The sequence below is a fragment of the Osmia bicornis genome, chromosome 7 (genome assembly GCF_907164935.1).
Source record: "Osmia bicornis bicornis chromosome 7, iOsmBic2.1, whole genome shotgun sequence".
Lineage (NCBI taxonomy): Eukaryota > Metazoa > Arthropoda > Insecta > Hymenoptera > Megachilidae > Osmia > Osmia bicornis.
Genome location: NC_060222.1, coordinates 1,928,997 through 1,945,202, shown reverse-complemented (window position 1 = coordinate 1,945,202; position 16,206 = coordinate 1,928,997). Strand labels below are relative to the sequence as shown.

Genomic DNA, 16,206 nt, shown 5'->3' with positions numbered 1-16,206 from the left:
ATTAAAATATTAATGTTAATTTATAAAATTTTCGTCTTACCATTGGGCTAAAAATAAAAATAAATTTATCTCTAAAGATTTAGTGAGATTCATATCACTGTAAATTGGCTGTTAGTTAACACGATCGTTCAATATCCTGTATCTAAGATCTTGATTGGTCGCGTGTATAGGATAGAAGCGAGAGGAAATCGTTAAAACGTTTATTAGGAAATGCGGGTCCCCGAGTCCCTCCTCTGGGACCTTTAAACTCCTAAATCCACAGGAACACCAGTAACTCATTTAGCCTGTGTTACTCAACAAGGGGAAGTTGTAAAATAAGTTTGTTTTGGTCTGATTCACCTGCGGTAAATTACACCACCCCATCGGAATTATTCCGAGAAAATCGTAGCACTATGGAAACTCATTTACCTCCTCATATGAACTCACGAATTCTTATATTATTATTTTTATAGAGTAGTTCAAGTGTGGAATATTTATTTAATGGAAGAATTTTGAATCAATTCAGTTAATTTTCTCGGTTTAGCTAAACCACTAAGGAAACATCACCAGGCATTTCCCCCGAGTTACTTTCATTCAAACGTAACGTAAAATACTGTAAGCATAAAGGAGCGCTTAATTGATTTTATAAAGCTTTCAAAGTGTTTGGAGTCAACTGGCGTGCAAAGCAGAAACGTTTATAAGTAGCTAAGTGATTTCATGAACTTGTATAGCTTTAAAATTAGTTACTCGATTAAGAACGTCATGAAAATGAATTCGTGTTTCCAACATACAGACATATTTAATTAAATAATTTCTTCCTCTCTTAAAGGTTTCAATTGAAACTCTTCTCTGCTCATTTTTTGTGAATAGATTGCAAACTTTTCAATTATTTAATTGCTGTTAATTAATGTATTACACTATTTCATTTTTTAATTGTTATAATAATCGAATCTTAAAATTAAAATTAAAATTAAAGAATCATTAATATTATATTAATTTTGCAAGTAGAAAATTTAAATTGGAAAATGAAATAACTATAATTATAATAACCCATATTACTATAACACCCAACTCATCAATAACTAATGAACATATAATTACCAATTTTCATGGTAGCATTCACTAATTTCTTAAAATGTCACCCGCGCAAACTAATACTCCGAGTAAACCAACCAAAGTAGGGGTAATGTTACTGTACCTACCAAAGTCCACTTCGAAATGGCAGAACAAAGCTACAGGATCGTTTCACAATGATCCCCGTCAAGCGGAGTCGATCAGGTTGAATGTCACAATTCGTGACGGTGCGTGGTGAATTACAAGCAACAGGATTAACGGAACGTTTCGAGTTTCGAATCCAGTTTACGCAGATCATCCCGATGGAATAGTTGGCGAGGGGGTCGAAGGGGGTTGAGCCGTAGTAGGGAATCGCTTGAAACGGAAACGAGGATTTACGTGAGCGCACTTGATCGAATTTGCCCGGCATCTTCGTCCGCGTTTCCACGAGGAAACGTTATTTAACAGGTATCGTTTCCTCGAAACTCAGACCGACGTTCTCCCCCTTGCATCCTTCGCCAGGATCAGAGACGTCGACTTTTAGCGAAGCCAAACCCGGGCTATCGATCCTCGAGTTCTCGAAGAGAACTTTGACACCGTAAACCGGTTCGGCGAAAAATGACTTAACTTCCAGTAGCCTCTACCATTATACTGCGGCTGGCCAAGGGTGATTGGGATTCCTCGCGACCAGGGGGTGAACTGTTTGAACACGTAATCGAGTCACACCCTCCTAACTGTTAATGGAAGAGGAGGAAAAAAGGGATTTACGAAACTTTCTATCCGCTTTTGTTGGTTTATATACACTCTAATCTTGATAAATGGACTGTTTGATTTGGTAATTGAGTTGGAGATGTATTTGGTAACGGATCGAGGGATAGGGTGATTCGTTTCAATTTTTGTCCATGTATCAATTTTCAGGATATTTTTATTTATTAGATTTCGTTTATATATCTATTCTATTTTAGAAATATTTATCATTATCTCTTTATGAGAGTCATAAAGTAATTTATAAATAATTAGAAAAAAATTTAAAGATCAAAGAATTCGAGTGGCAAATAAAACTTGATTTAGAAGAACAGATCAATTCGAAATAGAAGTTCCGAAAGAATTACAGGCATCTAGATCAAAGCTCTGACCGAAGGGTTTCGCTTCCGAAATCGTTGCGTTGCTTCTCTGGACCTATCGAAAAGATAAATCGAGCTTGCACCACGTGTAACGGGAAATGTTACGTTTCCTTGACGTTTGATGGATACGAATGGGTGTAATTTCAATCTTGGAGGTTGCTGCCGCGGATACATCCACGATGAAATGTGGTTTAACGTTCAACAATTTCCTTCGATCGATCCTTCGATCTTATGTAATTGCAATCACGAAAGGTAAAAAGCAGCATAGCAAGGGATAGATCAATAACAGGTTCCTAGATATCTTTTTCTTTCACGTCAAACATATTTTTCATTTCCCTTTCGATACGGGGTTCGAACACCTTGGTCTGATGAAAGAATTCTGCATTTTTGAAAATTTATTTCTATGTTATAAAAATATTTTCTTTGACCAAAACTTTATCACGTAGCTAGGGATAGATATTTTATTTTTTATTTTTCATCATGAAAAGCATTTTCCCTGGAAATTAATTCTCAAAACTGCAGTATTTTTTTTAATTAATCAAGGTGGTTCAATCCCTTAAAATGTCGAACTCAATCGTAATTTCAAATGCCTTGAATTAACGTGCACCTAATAAATCGTATTTCGAACATGTAACAATTGGAGATTCAAAGGATTACCTTGTATTCAACAATTGTCACCGGGGTGCATTGTTGCTGCTCGAGTTTCGACATTAATTATTTAACAGTCCAGTCGGCTAGTTCCGGGGGAATGAGATTGATTGCCAAGCTGCTGATTGCCTAACAAACGAGCCGAAACACAAATGGAACCATTAATTGAAACTGATGCTACTCGATACTGACACTGTGTTGGTTTTTTTTTTTTGGTTCGTTTTAACATACAGTTGATCATGTATAAAAGTTTTCACCCTTGCTTTGTTTTTATTTTTTTGCTTTAGAATTATGTAGATTTTTATAGTCACATCAATAAAAAAAAAAAATGTAATTTTGTTCCTTTTTGAAATTATAGTATACATAGATTTTTCTTTTTTTAATTTGAAGTACAGAATATTAATTAAATTCACAATTCTTTAAGAAATATTTTCCTTGTGATTTTTATTGATTATCTGTCAAAAAACTAATTATGTGTCGCATATATCAAGATAATGTGTAAATAATGATGATGATCCAAGATTCCATATATCTTCGACACGTATGTAAATTCAGTAAGTAATTTGTCAAGAACACCTATGTTATTTTTGGCTGAATTATAATAAGAAATAATATCCGGTTTATAATTGCTGTACATCAGAAACACTCTGCTCAGTGGAAACTTGAAACTAATGATGGAAACTTGAAAGCAAAATCTCTTATTTACGTTGCTGGAAATCGCGTAAATGAAGAAGAACCCTGTTTCAATAGTCAAATAGTAGCTAGCATTTTCTATTTCCTGTTACATCTAATACTTTCTTTTTATAAGCAATTATAGATTGAATTATCAAGAAACTGAATTATAAAAGTTTAAAATTTTATTTGATATGCCATCAAATTATAAAAATATATTTTCCGAACTTATATGGAACTCACTGTCAGACCTTGAGGCTGAGCATCGAATTAGGTTTAAGCTTCTTGGTAATGTTCCACAAGGGTGCGAGTGACACTGTAAAAATATCGGTCGCCTGGCAAAATTAATTACCGCAAGTTCCCCGTAATGGAATTCCAAATAAGTTTGATTGATGAACGGCTCCACGACGACGGATCCTTCAAGATCGTTACGTAGGAGGACAGAATCGCGAAACTCCGCGAATATTGATTTCTAATTTGCCGAAGTGTAGTGACAGGTGGATACTTTATCGATATCTGCTAGCAAGGTATCATAATATGTAAGCACAACTTTACATATCAAACTTTATAGACCATCATTATTAAATAAAAATTGGAGACATTTGAATATAATTATTCTACTGTTAAAAAATTAAGCTGTTTTTAAAAATTTAATTTAGAATCCGTAATTAACAATAATTGTTCCACTTTGAAAAAAGGAATTCAAAGAAAATAATGTCACCAATTTAAATGTCAATTTCTTCATACAGTAAACAATAAAAGAACATAATTTTCATACTTCATCCTATAAAAGCGAATGCTTAAGTTCATAAATTTCCAGAGATATCGCAACCAATGATTAAAGATATTAAAGGGTAAATATCTCTGTTCCGATCGTAAACCATCACCTTACATGGTACTTCTTCCCTGAGCTTACATGTAATTAAGGTTATTATCAATAACATTTGTTCACCAATTTCTCAGAAGCTCCTGTCCCAGCGCTATTAAAATTAATTAATGCTAGCAATTAATCTGAAACGACCGGGTGTATTTCTTACCTCGTAAAAGTCAATCGAGCGAGATGATAAATTTGTGCCGCTGGATATTTATTACGAACGAACCAACTTCTTTTTCTATTCTTTTCATACGTGACGATCGAACGAAATCAATGGACCGAAGTCAATGGGATTATCGATTTGTCGGGGGTGTAACGATAGTTCGCTGTAGGCGAATATAAATGTCGGTCCCAAGGTTTTAATAGAGCTCTCGATGAACTTTCTCCATCGTAGTTTCAGTATGATCCAATTACATTCAAGGAACATGAAGAAAGTAGATCTAGATGGTGCATCATAATAGGTGGACATAACTTCGATTGTTAATTTACTTTAATTATTTACAAATCATTATATAGGGCTATTTAAATTTAGTGTCATATCTTCAGATTGTTAGATATTTTTTTTTCTTTATTTTATTATTAAAATAAGCTTCACTAATCTTAATCTTCACTGCCAAAATTTTTATTTTTTATTAAACCTCCAAAAGTTTTATCATTGTGAAAATCTCTTCATATACCTAATAGTTAAATGCCCTATGGGATTTTCAAGTCCCATCTTTGGGAAAGCAATTTTTCAGTGATGAAAATTCTTATCTCTATTATCCATTCTATTAAACTTACTTTAAGGTCCTCATCACAAAAATTTTTAACTTTCTTGTCTTGTGCAAAAAAGGATCATGTAACTCATCTACTTAATATTGCTTACATTAAATATTATTTTGCACCAAAGACAATTCTACGATTTCAGAATCAACCCTTAATTTACACTCCATAAAACAGGAACATTCAATTCTACAAATGTCCTACATACATCGTTATTTACCATTTTCAATTTCCTACCCTCTTGAAAATATTTTTGAAAAAGCTATAAACACCAGTAATCTTGGTGTCGAGACGTCGCGACGCCGCGCCGGTTCAATATACCTTAAAGATCGTTACGTATCGATGGGGAACTGGGCGCTGGTCAGGTATATTATCAACCATGGAAATTCGCGTATCGATTTGCAGTTTAGTAAATTGATAAGTGCACCAGATGGATGGTCCATTGATTCGATGGAATGGCGTCCGCGTCGATGTCAGAGAAAATGGGACAGGACTTTGCCTGGTTTGGATGAATGGAAATTTCGAATTTTATCAGCAGCCTGCTATCGATTCCACCCCCCCCAAAGTATAAATACTGTGCCGAGTTCTTCAACCTGCTACTAGTAGCATATTTGCACTTCCTTTGTCCAATTAATCGTAAATTAGTTGCCTTCGTGCACATTGATAAGCAGGAAAAGAAAAAGGCGACGATAGGTCGAGCGATCCAGACAGAGCTTCTAAAGAATGGTTTCTTTTCTATTTGGTCTTATTCTTCTTCCCCGAAGACAAATAGCTTCTGCTTCAGCTTGTGTGTTGTTCTATCCTCTTCCTTCCAGCTCTCTTATATTCTTGCCCGCTGTCTTTCCTTCCTGGATAGATGACTATCCCGCAAACATTCTTTCACATAATTAAACAGGCGCACGGTTATCCGGCGCAGAATTACGCTTTCTAATTTAATTTTCGAATTTCGAGCGTAACTCATGTATTTATGGATTTAATCGGACCTGCTACTGTTTGTAATCTCGATGCAGCCATTCTATTGTTTGTGTCCACCTTTCCAACCGGGGAACCATTATTCTTACGATAAAAATTGGAAACGCGATTATTAGCTGTTCCATTGTGATAATGGCAGTATGTGATAATTTATTGAACAAATAAAACGAGAGCTGTATGATTTATCTCATTGATGAATATTTATAATGGCGAGCAGATAAATAATTTTTAAAGGAACAGTGAAAAATTTAGAAAACGAAAATAATATGAAACAGAATATTAACCCTTTGAGAACGGAGCATTTCTAAGCTTGAACATGGTATTATTAATTTAAAGTGAAAGAAGTAATAATTTCATCCTTCAAAGCATATGTTTACTCTCTACATTTATAAGTATCTACAGAATTATAAATTACTATGATAATTATGTTTGGACATATGTACGTGCCGAATGTTCGTAAAGGGTTTGATTTAAAATTGGAGCTCTCTCTATGGTCCGCGCGTCCGAGATCGCTGAGATAGAATATAAATCTATTTATCTTAGCTTCGAATAAGTTTAACATCTCTATTCATCTTCTTCTTCATCCATTTATCAGGAAGCAATTTCCTTTCCCTTTGATACACTTCTAAAAAAAAATAGTGAAACATTCTTTTCTTTTATCCCACTGTTCACGCACATAAGGATCGCAATTCAAGCTGCATAAACCATTATCAAGCGGAAACGTAGACATTCACGAAAGGTTGGTTGGATCAGTTAGGCCGAAAGCCAGGTACATCGGAAGATCGAGTACGCTGTATTTCAACGGTGAAGAACGAACACAACTCAGACATGTGGCCGATAAATTCTTTTGCGTCTTCTCTCGCACGCTCTTCCTGCTTTTGATCTATACACGAAATTGTTCCTCGAAACCTTTCCTCTTTTTGGCCTGTTCCACTCCCATTCGTCTCTTCTTCTTCTTCTTCTTCTTCCGCAGCTCGCCGTGATTTCTTTATCGTTCCCTCGCAAGTAGTTTACTGCAAATTGAAATGGATTATTCAGACAGCCGGTTTTCATTTCGACCCACTATATATTTCCCCCTCGGACTCTTTCCCCTTCTGCTCGAAGCAGTAAGGAGCGATATCGCTGTTTGGAAAAAGGATTTCACTCGGAAGTAATGGTAATCCCGGAGGTTTCCTTTCAAATGTGGCTAAACTTCCGTTGGAATCAGCAACGGCTTATCGAGGTTATGACACTCGAAGACCCTGCCACTGACTCGTCCTTCTCTTCATTCTCTCCTTATCCACTTTTCTCTGCTTTCACTCTTCTCTTTAGCATGCGAATACCGTGTAAATTATCTATTTTATTTCCTTTGGATTCGTTGCTGAATTTCATTTACTCTCTTTATCAATTAGGCGCCGATTTATTGAATTAATCAACACTAGAGCTTCGACCTCCTTACTTTTATCCAAACAGTGGCGTGTGGACCAGTTCTGGTATCTCAAATTTTGAATAATTGAATAAGGGTTTAGGTCGACAATTAAAATTAAAAATTTTCATTGCGACGTTAAACGTGTTAAATATCTAAATTATATCGGTATAATTTGGCAGGTTGATCGAATCGGCGATGTAAAATGAAGAACACTCTGTCCTTAACGATTCCCATGGAACTTCTCGAGTTTGACGCGACGAATCGCTTGTCTGGCTTCCGGCAGCTATGAAGCACCGTGAGGCATTTTATCAAAAGTTTAATACAAACGGTAACTTTCTTCGTTATTCTCTTCCTTCCGTCAACATTATTCTCGTATAATGAGGACCTGGGGAGCATAATTTTACGGCGGTCACGTCCTTATCGCTCGCGCTCTGCTCGCGATGAATCGAGGCAAACACAAACATCGAGCTGCTTTATATAAGATGCAAGAGTAATTTTGTTCCATCCACGAAAAAAAAAGGAAGACGGGGATGATTCCTCGTCACGATGCGAATCCACTGCCACCGGATAAAGTTTCTCTTTTTCTTTTCGGTCTCGAGTTTTTCCGACGTCGGGTGAAAACGATTTAGATGGACGAACAAGCGACAGGATTTTCTACTTGAATCGCCTCAAGTTTTTAAACGCCTTTCGAATGTATTTAACCCTCTGTTGTTTAACTTTCTTCGGATTTTGGATGTCTTCGTTAGGGGAACTTTGATAAAAAATTTTTATCTTTTTCTTTATAATACCATATATTGAAAATTGAATATTCTCTAATAGATAGTACTAATTATTAATTAGAAATCATTTTGTATTATAAAATTGACAAAGTGTTTACGTAGTAATTTTCATTCAATTTTAAGCTTTAAATTGACACATCATGAGCACCATTTAGCGAGACTTTTATGTCATCGAATCATGTTTCGAAATCCGTTAATTGATACATAAGCGTCAGATACAATTACAGATGTTGAAATGTCGAACATCGCATTATTGATTGGCGAATTACCACGAATCAGAGGCACAGGTGTGCTTTCTTCGCTGAAATCAGCTCGGGAGACACGCTATTAAGCAAGTTATGTAATTAGGTTAATAGGATTTGTTGAGAATTTCCTGTGAAACGAGACTTCATATAAGGCGAAAAGCTTCCGAATTGTTATTATACTTTCACGCTTTGATGAGCCGATTATTTCGTCCAGCCAAAGTCACTATTTGTCCCAACTCGGGCTATCCGATTTCACCTAACTGTGATAATTTATTGCTGATGTTGTTGTTATCAATTTCGCTTAATTATTTTACTACCAGTGACAGTGTTGAAAATATTCAAATAATTCAATAAGAAAATTTTTAATTCTACTTTGAAGCAATTATATTTTCCCTAATTACATGTGTTAATTACCTTACAAAATTTCAAGCTCCTTGCCAATCATTATCAACATTTACCCTGCAACGTATTGCAAAACAGAATATTAATTACGATGCTCTCATTAATTACGAAACAAAGGCACCTAATTGCCGCTTGAGGTTCTCCGGTTGTCGACAAAGGAAGACATTAACTGCCGTTCTGGAAACTTATTGATAATTGCACTAAGGAGCCAATAAACGATGGAATTTAATTTAAGAGTACAACCCATTTGAACCTCGTTTTTCTTTTATTTATCCTTAGTTTCTTCCTTCAGCCTGCCTCTCGTGCTTTGTTCTTTCATTTATCCATCTCGTAGAGGGCCGCTTTTACACATCTTCGCGATATCTTAATAACAGCAGGTTCTTACTCACGGTCGGCAGCAAGCAGCGACTTTAGATCGGAAGGCTCGGTACTCGGATCTCCGGTAGTAAAATACGCGGCTTAATTGCTTAATTTCTCACAACTAAGCCCTCGGTTCGCGTCGAAGAACAAAGGCGAGCACCCGTTACTTTGGCCTTCTTACTTTTACGCCGCTATCAACGTTGCTCGTCGCGTGACACTTTAATTATGCCGTCGTGCAAATCCAGCTAAAGTTAACCTCCATGCTAAAAGACCGATCTCTGATTGGTAATTAAACCGTGCTACGCGTCCGAATCTTTCGTTTCCGCGTCGGATAACAGATTTTTTCGGAAAATGATTTTTCCTTGACGAATATGTCATTGTGAAATAGGTAAAATCTGGGAATGTTTGTATGGGTTTAATATTAACGCTATATGATGATAGCTATAAATTAAAAATTAATGTTTTAATACGCCTAATTTCCCAATTGCCCCAATGTTTTTTAATTACTCGATCAAATTAAATTTCTAATGCCTAATGACAATTTTCAGTAATTGATATCTTTTAAATTGCCAGTATGAAGGCTGAATAATGATAAATGAGAAGTGAGAAGAGTAGGGTAAGGAACGATTAAAGAGGTGTGAAATACGAGTTCTTAACTGGATCGTTTCATTCATTTTCCACTGATCCTTTTGTCAAGATAAAGGAGAACTTCTTTGCGACTCACTAAGCACCATGATCTTTTTAATAAGATTGTACTTCATTGACATAGTTATCTGATGGATTTAAGAAACTGACACTAATATCCCACGAATTATGCAATTCAATTTTCGTGGTAGTCAGTGAGGGATTCTAACGTTAATTGAGATTGTTCTATGAAAGAAGTGATTCTATTGAGAAATGAGATAATGAAAATTACTTATCGCGTGACGAAATACGAGTATTCGTGTTTCGAATAGTTTGTCATAAATAGTTGATGAAGAAGATACGTACTTTCCCAAGTCTCGATACTTTTCCAATCTTTGTTAAGTGTCGATGCACTGTGCTAATGTAATGTGAAACGAATTAACCAGAGTTTTTCCTCTTTCTGTGATTAGATTGGCTCCATCCCTTCTGAAGCTTCTTATACTTCTTCGATTGAACTTATTTTTATTTTATCTTGCTTATTAGAAAAAATTGGAGAGTTTTTTTAGACTATTCAATATACGATTGCTTCAAGTTTGAATACAAATGAATTATTTAATTAATTTTCTATCTTTAATAAATCTTAATATTTTTAAATTTTTCTTTATATTAAATTTGCCATTTATTTCCGGAATTTTATTTTATTTTATTTTATTTTGTTCAAAACTTTGTTATTATTTTATAATAGAATATTTTAATACCGACAATTTATAAAATTTCACTGATGATATTTTTTTCAATTATATAAGAGACTTGATAAACACTTTCTTAAAGGTAAATTCAACATAAAAATCCAGTAGTGAATTTTCTCCTGACCCAGTTGGTTTAACACTTTATTCACCGAGCATCAAATCAACCAAGTTCTTCAACGTCGATTAAACAATTCACAATCCCCCTTCAAACTTTTCATTCTCTTTGCGAGCTCGATTCATCTTGTCTCGTTTTGCTTCTGTTTCACGAGGATTCTGTCAGGACGCGTGACACTCTTCATGGGTACGCACCACAAAGAAGAATCATTTTTTTTATCCTCACTGACAGATTGAAGCGTGACTTTTGTTCCTGGCCACGTTTGTATCTTCGAAACTCGATCGTGTTTTTCTTCAAAGCACGAAACACGACGACTCTCTTCATTCCTGGACGAGCTTTGTTTCTTTGATCCTCCCTTGATAAAGCGTCGAAACCTATACTCGAACCGTCCCATCAATTGCATGCTGCTGTGATAATGATGACAGTAATTTTTCTAGTTAATTCGTAGAAATCCTTTTCTTTATCGTGGCAGGATATTTTTTGCACTTTTACACTTTTTACACTGTGGTGATCACTTGCACTTAGATTTAATTTTTATAAAAATCCACTATAAGATTGAGCTTTTTTTTAATTGCAAATCCAATTAAGAAATAGGAAGAAATTAAGAAAATTTAGAAATAGGAAACTTAGGAATGAAAAAATTAGAAGCAGAAGAATTAGAAATAGAAAGATTCTTTAATCACAATAAAATTGAGTTGCATGAATTAATGAGGGAATAATAAAATCAACAACATAAATATAAATTGAATAAGTTTCTTTACTTGAATCTTAGATTTTTTTTTTTCTTTTATCCAGTTCAGTTACCATTTCTTCCATCTTGTTGAAACGACAATCACGAGATTACTCTTTTTTTCACACCTCACGTTGCTCCAGAACGTTTTCCCAAGCAGCGAGCAACGTTATTTTTAAAACGGTTCTTCGTATTTTTATCGAGACTTTCATTAACGACGTCTTCTCACAGTGGCGAGTAATTTCGCACCTCTCTTCCTATCCTATCCGATTCGATTATTGTTTCATCGTAGCTCGATTGATTTATCGATTAGCGTTCGGTGTTTATCAAACGTTACACTTGCATTTCAGAGTGACGGGTTAATTTGACGATGCTTCGGTAACATCTGCTGTATGTTTACAAACCTGTTTCAGTAATATTTTATTAACTCGTCTATACGAATAAATAAATATTGTTCAATGAAATAAGTAAATAAAATAAAATTCATTTAAGTTACTTTTGCTTTAGGTATGTTCAGTTTAAAAGAATTTTAAAATAAGTTTCTTTTTGTTCTACGTACTTTGTAATTCATAATTAATAATCTTTTCAACATTCGGTAAATAATTTACAAAGTAGCAGCAGCATTGACGTCGCTAAAAATTCATCAGAAAGTTGGGAAAGTTAGGAAAGTGTGACTTCCTGTTCAAAGGACGAAGTATAAATTAGCAAAGGAAGTCTTTGAACCAGGTCTTGTAAATTAATTTCGGACTAATAAACAAATTTGCTTGTACACTTCGATCGAGAAAGATAATTTCGTTCGCACGACCTACCCTGTCGTTCGTTGCTTAATTCTATTAATTGAACGTAAAAGTTCGCGGAAATAAATTAAAAGTAACCAGTAAGATTTCCGTCGGTCGAGGTCGTAAAGATTGCCAGAGAGAAACTGTGTAAGTTATTCTTCAATTTCAACATCATTACGTAAAAGTTACTTCATGCCTCGAATCATGGTATAAAATATCATTCCCTTGAATTTGCAAAAATTGATAGTCAGTTGGAAACTCTTCAAAACAACCCCTCGGAGCTTTTCCATATCAAAGAATACCTAAGCTTTCCATTTCCTAATTTTGAAATGATCCAATTTTTTCAAATTTCCACAAATCAGTTTAATAAAGCAGAGATCCCTTCGAAAATGGATTGAAAAAAATTCGATCTAGCATCCCTTTCATGATATTGAAAATAAATTAGAATCTTGTTGTGCACTATATTCTAAATCATGATAAATAATATTCCCCAATGGATTCACTACTACCTTAGCAAATTCTTCAAAAACAACCCCTCAGAGGTTTTCCATATCAAAGAATATTTAAATTTTCGATTTCCTAATTTTCGCATCGTATGGTATGGCTAAATCTCTTCAGATTTTCCCAAATAAATTTAATAAAGCAACAACCTTTAGAAGCGTCGATCGTTTCTAAAAAAAAAAAAAAATTCGATCCGGCATCCCTTTCGCGATGTTGAAAATAAGTTGGAAGCTTTTTGTCGCGTTGGAATCTAACCACGTATGAGTGGTACGTGATTCGTTTTTCCCTCAGGCCAGAATTCTCGTCTCGATATCGTGGCGCAAAAACCATTTTAATCCTATTTCGTCGGTCGGACGCGAAAGAACGGAATCGCGACGTGCCGTCGAACTCGAAATAGAAACCCCTCTGTTCTTCATCTCCGTGATCCTTTCCTCCGGAAACTACGGACATCTGACGGGCGCGGCTTCAAGTTCCGTTGGTACACGTAAGCTTTCGCGAAATCAAATAATGCGCCAAGATATTTCTGCGTCTCCATTGTTTCCATTTCACCTGAATCTCCGGAGTTACGTGTACACTCGAGGCGAAACACGGTTATACACCACTCTGGCACCGATTTTTCTACTCTGAAAACTTCTGCCTCGGAACCTTCCCGCGATGATGAACTGCTTTGGAAATCGATGGGGATGCCGTCGGTCTTCCGCTTGCGAAAAGCGCGCGAAATAAATGCGAGGAATTTTTGAATCGAGATGCGAAATTGCGTGCAGATGAGAAGTAATTTAAATTTAAATGAGCGAAATTAAATATATCAACACTACATCCAAATGTCCAAAATTATAGGAACAATTTTAATTTGTTTAGAAACTCCAATAATTTTCCATTCTTTATCGAAGCACTTTCATTTTAAATTAAATTTCAATATTTTTATCGCATCAGGGGCTGTGAAATTCCAGTTTCGCTATCGTCGCGTATTTCATATTTTAAAAATATGAACTTTTATATTTGAAATATTTTCATACTTGCGAGAACAAATTCGATAAATTATCAACCACCGCACTGTTCCCGAACGGAGCTTCCTCTTCCGCGTCGGATTATTCACAATCTTTTAATTTCATTATCTTCTTGTGAAAATTACTTTAAATCCTGAATTATAGTATGAAATTCTAGTTCTTTAGATTTGAAAATAGATCCCAGAAAGCAATGGTCCTATTATAGAAAACAATGGTCCTTTTAGATTAGAGAGTGGAAATTGAATTAAACCAACTTTTCAGTCGGACCTTTCGATGACTCTGACTACTGCAACGAAGTGGTAGAGTATTTTCTTGCGAAAATTAAACAGGATGAAGTACACGAGGTAGCGAATTTTGATCAATTATCAATCAAATAACTTTGTTATCTTTTAACTTTGAGGGTTGTTTTCATCCCCTTGGTCTAACCATTAGAAGACAAGAAAAAGTTGTGTGAAACACATTTCTTTGACTGCTAAATTTTATTAAAATTCCATGAAATTAGGATAGACCATTTGATTAGGTTCACTTAATGGACCACTTATTAGGATTTTTTTAAATATTCATTTTCTAGATCACTGATAAATGAATCCCACAGATCGAAGTTCGCAACATTAATAACCCTTCCTCTCTTTAATCAACACAAAAAAATATCGAAAACGAGGTATCCAATATTCATCTTACTGCAACACCTCATCAAAATTTCATCAAAATTTCATCAAAATCCGAACGAACCACTTGATTAACATTTTCAATATCCATAAAACATCCATTCCCTAAATCACTGACAAATGAATCTCTCGAATCCAATTTTAATTCAAGAAGGACGTAAACACAGGGATGCTCTTTCCACGAGATATCCATCTCCATAAATAATGAATCTAAAACCTTGTTCGCACTCGAAGAACAATCCCTCCCCTAGTCATCAACAATTTCAAAGTAGCAACCTTTCCTCCGAGGTTTCATTCACGTTTATACATCCCCCTCCCCTCCCTCCCCCCTTCCCGAAGCGAATCGACGTCTCGGCGTCGACACATGTCGTTTCTTAAGCAGGGGTTGAAAAATGTATATCTCAAAGTATGAGGGTAAAACACGGCGCCGCGCGGGGCGGCGATTTCTTACCGCTCACAAAAACGGCGAGGATGACGAAAAGGGTCGCGGACGGGGTAAGTTGGGTTCCCCGATATCTTGTGACACCTCTCATGACGTCCACGTTTCTGTCCTTTCGATCGCACATTCACAGATCACAGCTCGATGTTCATCTCCCGTCACTTCCTGTCTTAACTGATGGTTCGTTGGTAATCCATTAACCAATTAACACTCGAACGACAAATTTTCCGAACGAACTTGCGCGATGGAAAAAAAGAGAAGAAATTCACAAAGACACTCACATACAGACGGAGGGAAACGGAAACGGTTACGATCTATGGGTCGATGGCGCGCTGCGCGTCCTCCGGACGACGTGACGCGAAGAAGAGCTCTTCCGGTCGACGTACAAGCGGCTACTGAGGCTCCCGCCGCAAGCACGCAGAGCTTCCAGTGCGTCGACTCGGTCGTTGCAACCCGAAAGCTCGTTCCTCCCTACCCGTTCGAACCCTCCCTCCCCCTGGTTCCCACCCTCCTATGTCGCCTCGTACTCTTCCTTGCCCCCTGCCCTCCCCTCTCTTATGGTCGCCCCGTTTTGCCCCTTCGGCCATTTTAGCGTCGTCGTCGTCGCGGCGATCGGCCGTGCCAGTGCGGGCTGCGCGCGCGACAGAGCTTTCCGCGTCCTAAAGCTTCGATGCCACCCGGCTGCTAGCTTTTCCATGGGGGGTAAGGGGTGATTGATTGGCGATGAAACTTCGCGACTGATTGAATCTTTTTTTACGTTTCAATATCGATATCCTTCCCATACCACTCGACCGGGATGTACGGCACATGCCGGACAGATTGCGTGAATGTTAAGTTCCTTCGCGGAGAAGGTGAATTTCAAGGTTCATTGAGCATTCGGCGTGATTCTGGCTGTTGGTGATGGGAATGTACAGTGGTGGTCAAAAGTAGAGGAAAAAATGATGTTTTATGATAGAAATTTTACTAAATAATTTGTATATCGTATTAGTATACAGTTCTTTATTTCCGGTCACTTAACTTTTTCATTGTAACACGAAAAGAAAGCCAAATAAAATTATTTATTTTTAAAAATTGCTATTTCTACATTTTCAAATAAATGGTATTGAAAATAACGTACTGAAATATTATATCATTTTTTATTTTAATATCAAATGAAAATTTTTCAAATGGAATTGAATTTAAAGGTTCATTGATTCTTCATTGCAATTTTGAGTACGTTTTGATGGTTTGTTCAGATTCTTATTGTAATATGTGGCAGGGATAGATGCCGCTTTATGGAGGTGGTGAAATGGAGTTGAATTTGAAGGTTCATTGAT

The 16,206-nt window shown here is 36.2% G+C and overlaps 1 protein-coding gene across 2 annotated transcripts in view; it reads right to left on the bottom strand.

Annotated features, from left to right (window-relative positions):
* The window catches only part of LOC114881465, a 45,091-nt gene extending 29,815 nt beyond the window's left edge, over nt 1-15,276 (bottom strand). For both annotated transcript variants that reach the window (XM_029198274.2, XM_029198283.2), the window contains exon 1: nt 14,903-15,276. In XM_029198274.2, coding sequence (XP_029054107.2) covers nt 14,903-15,017 — 115 coding nt within the window. In that variant the 5' untranslated portion in view covers nt 15,018-15,276. The remainder of the gene's footprint in view (nt 1-14,902) is intronic.
* Nucleotides 15,277-16,206: the final 930 nt, after the last annotated feature.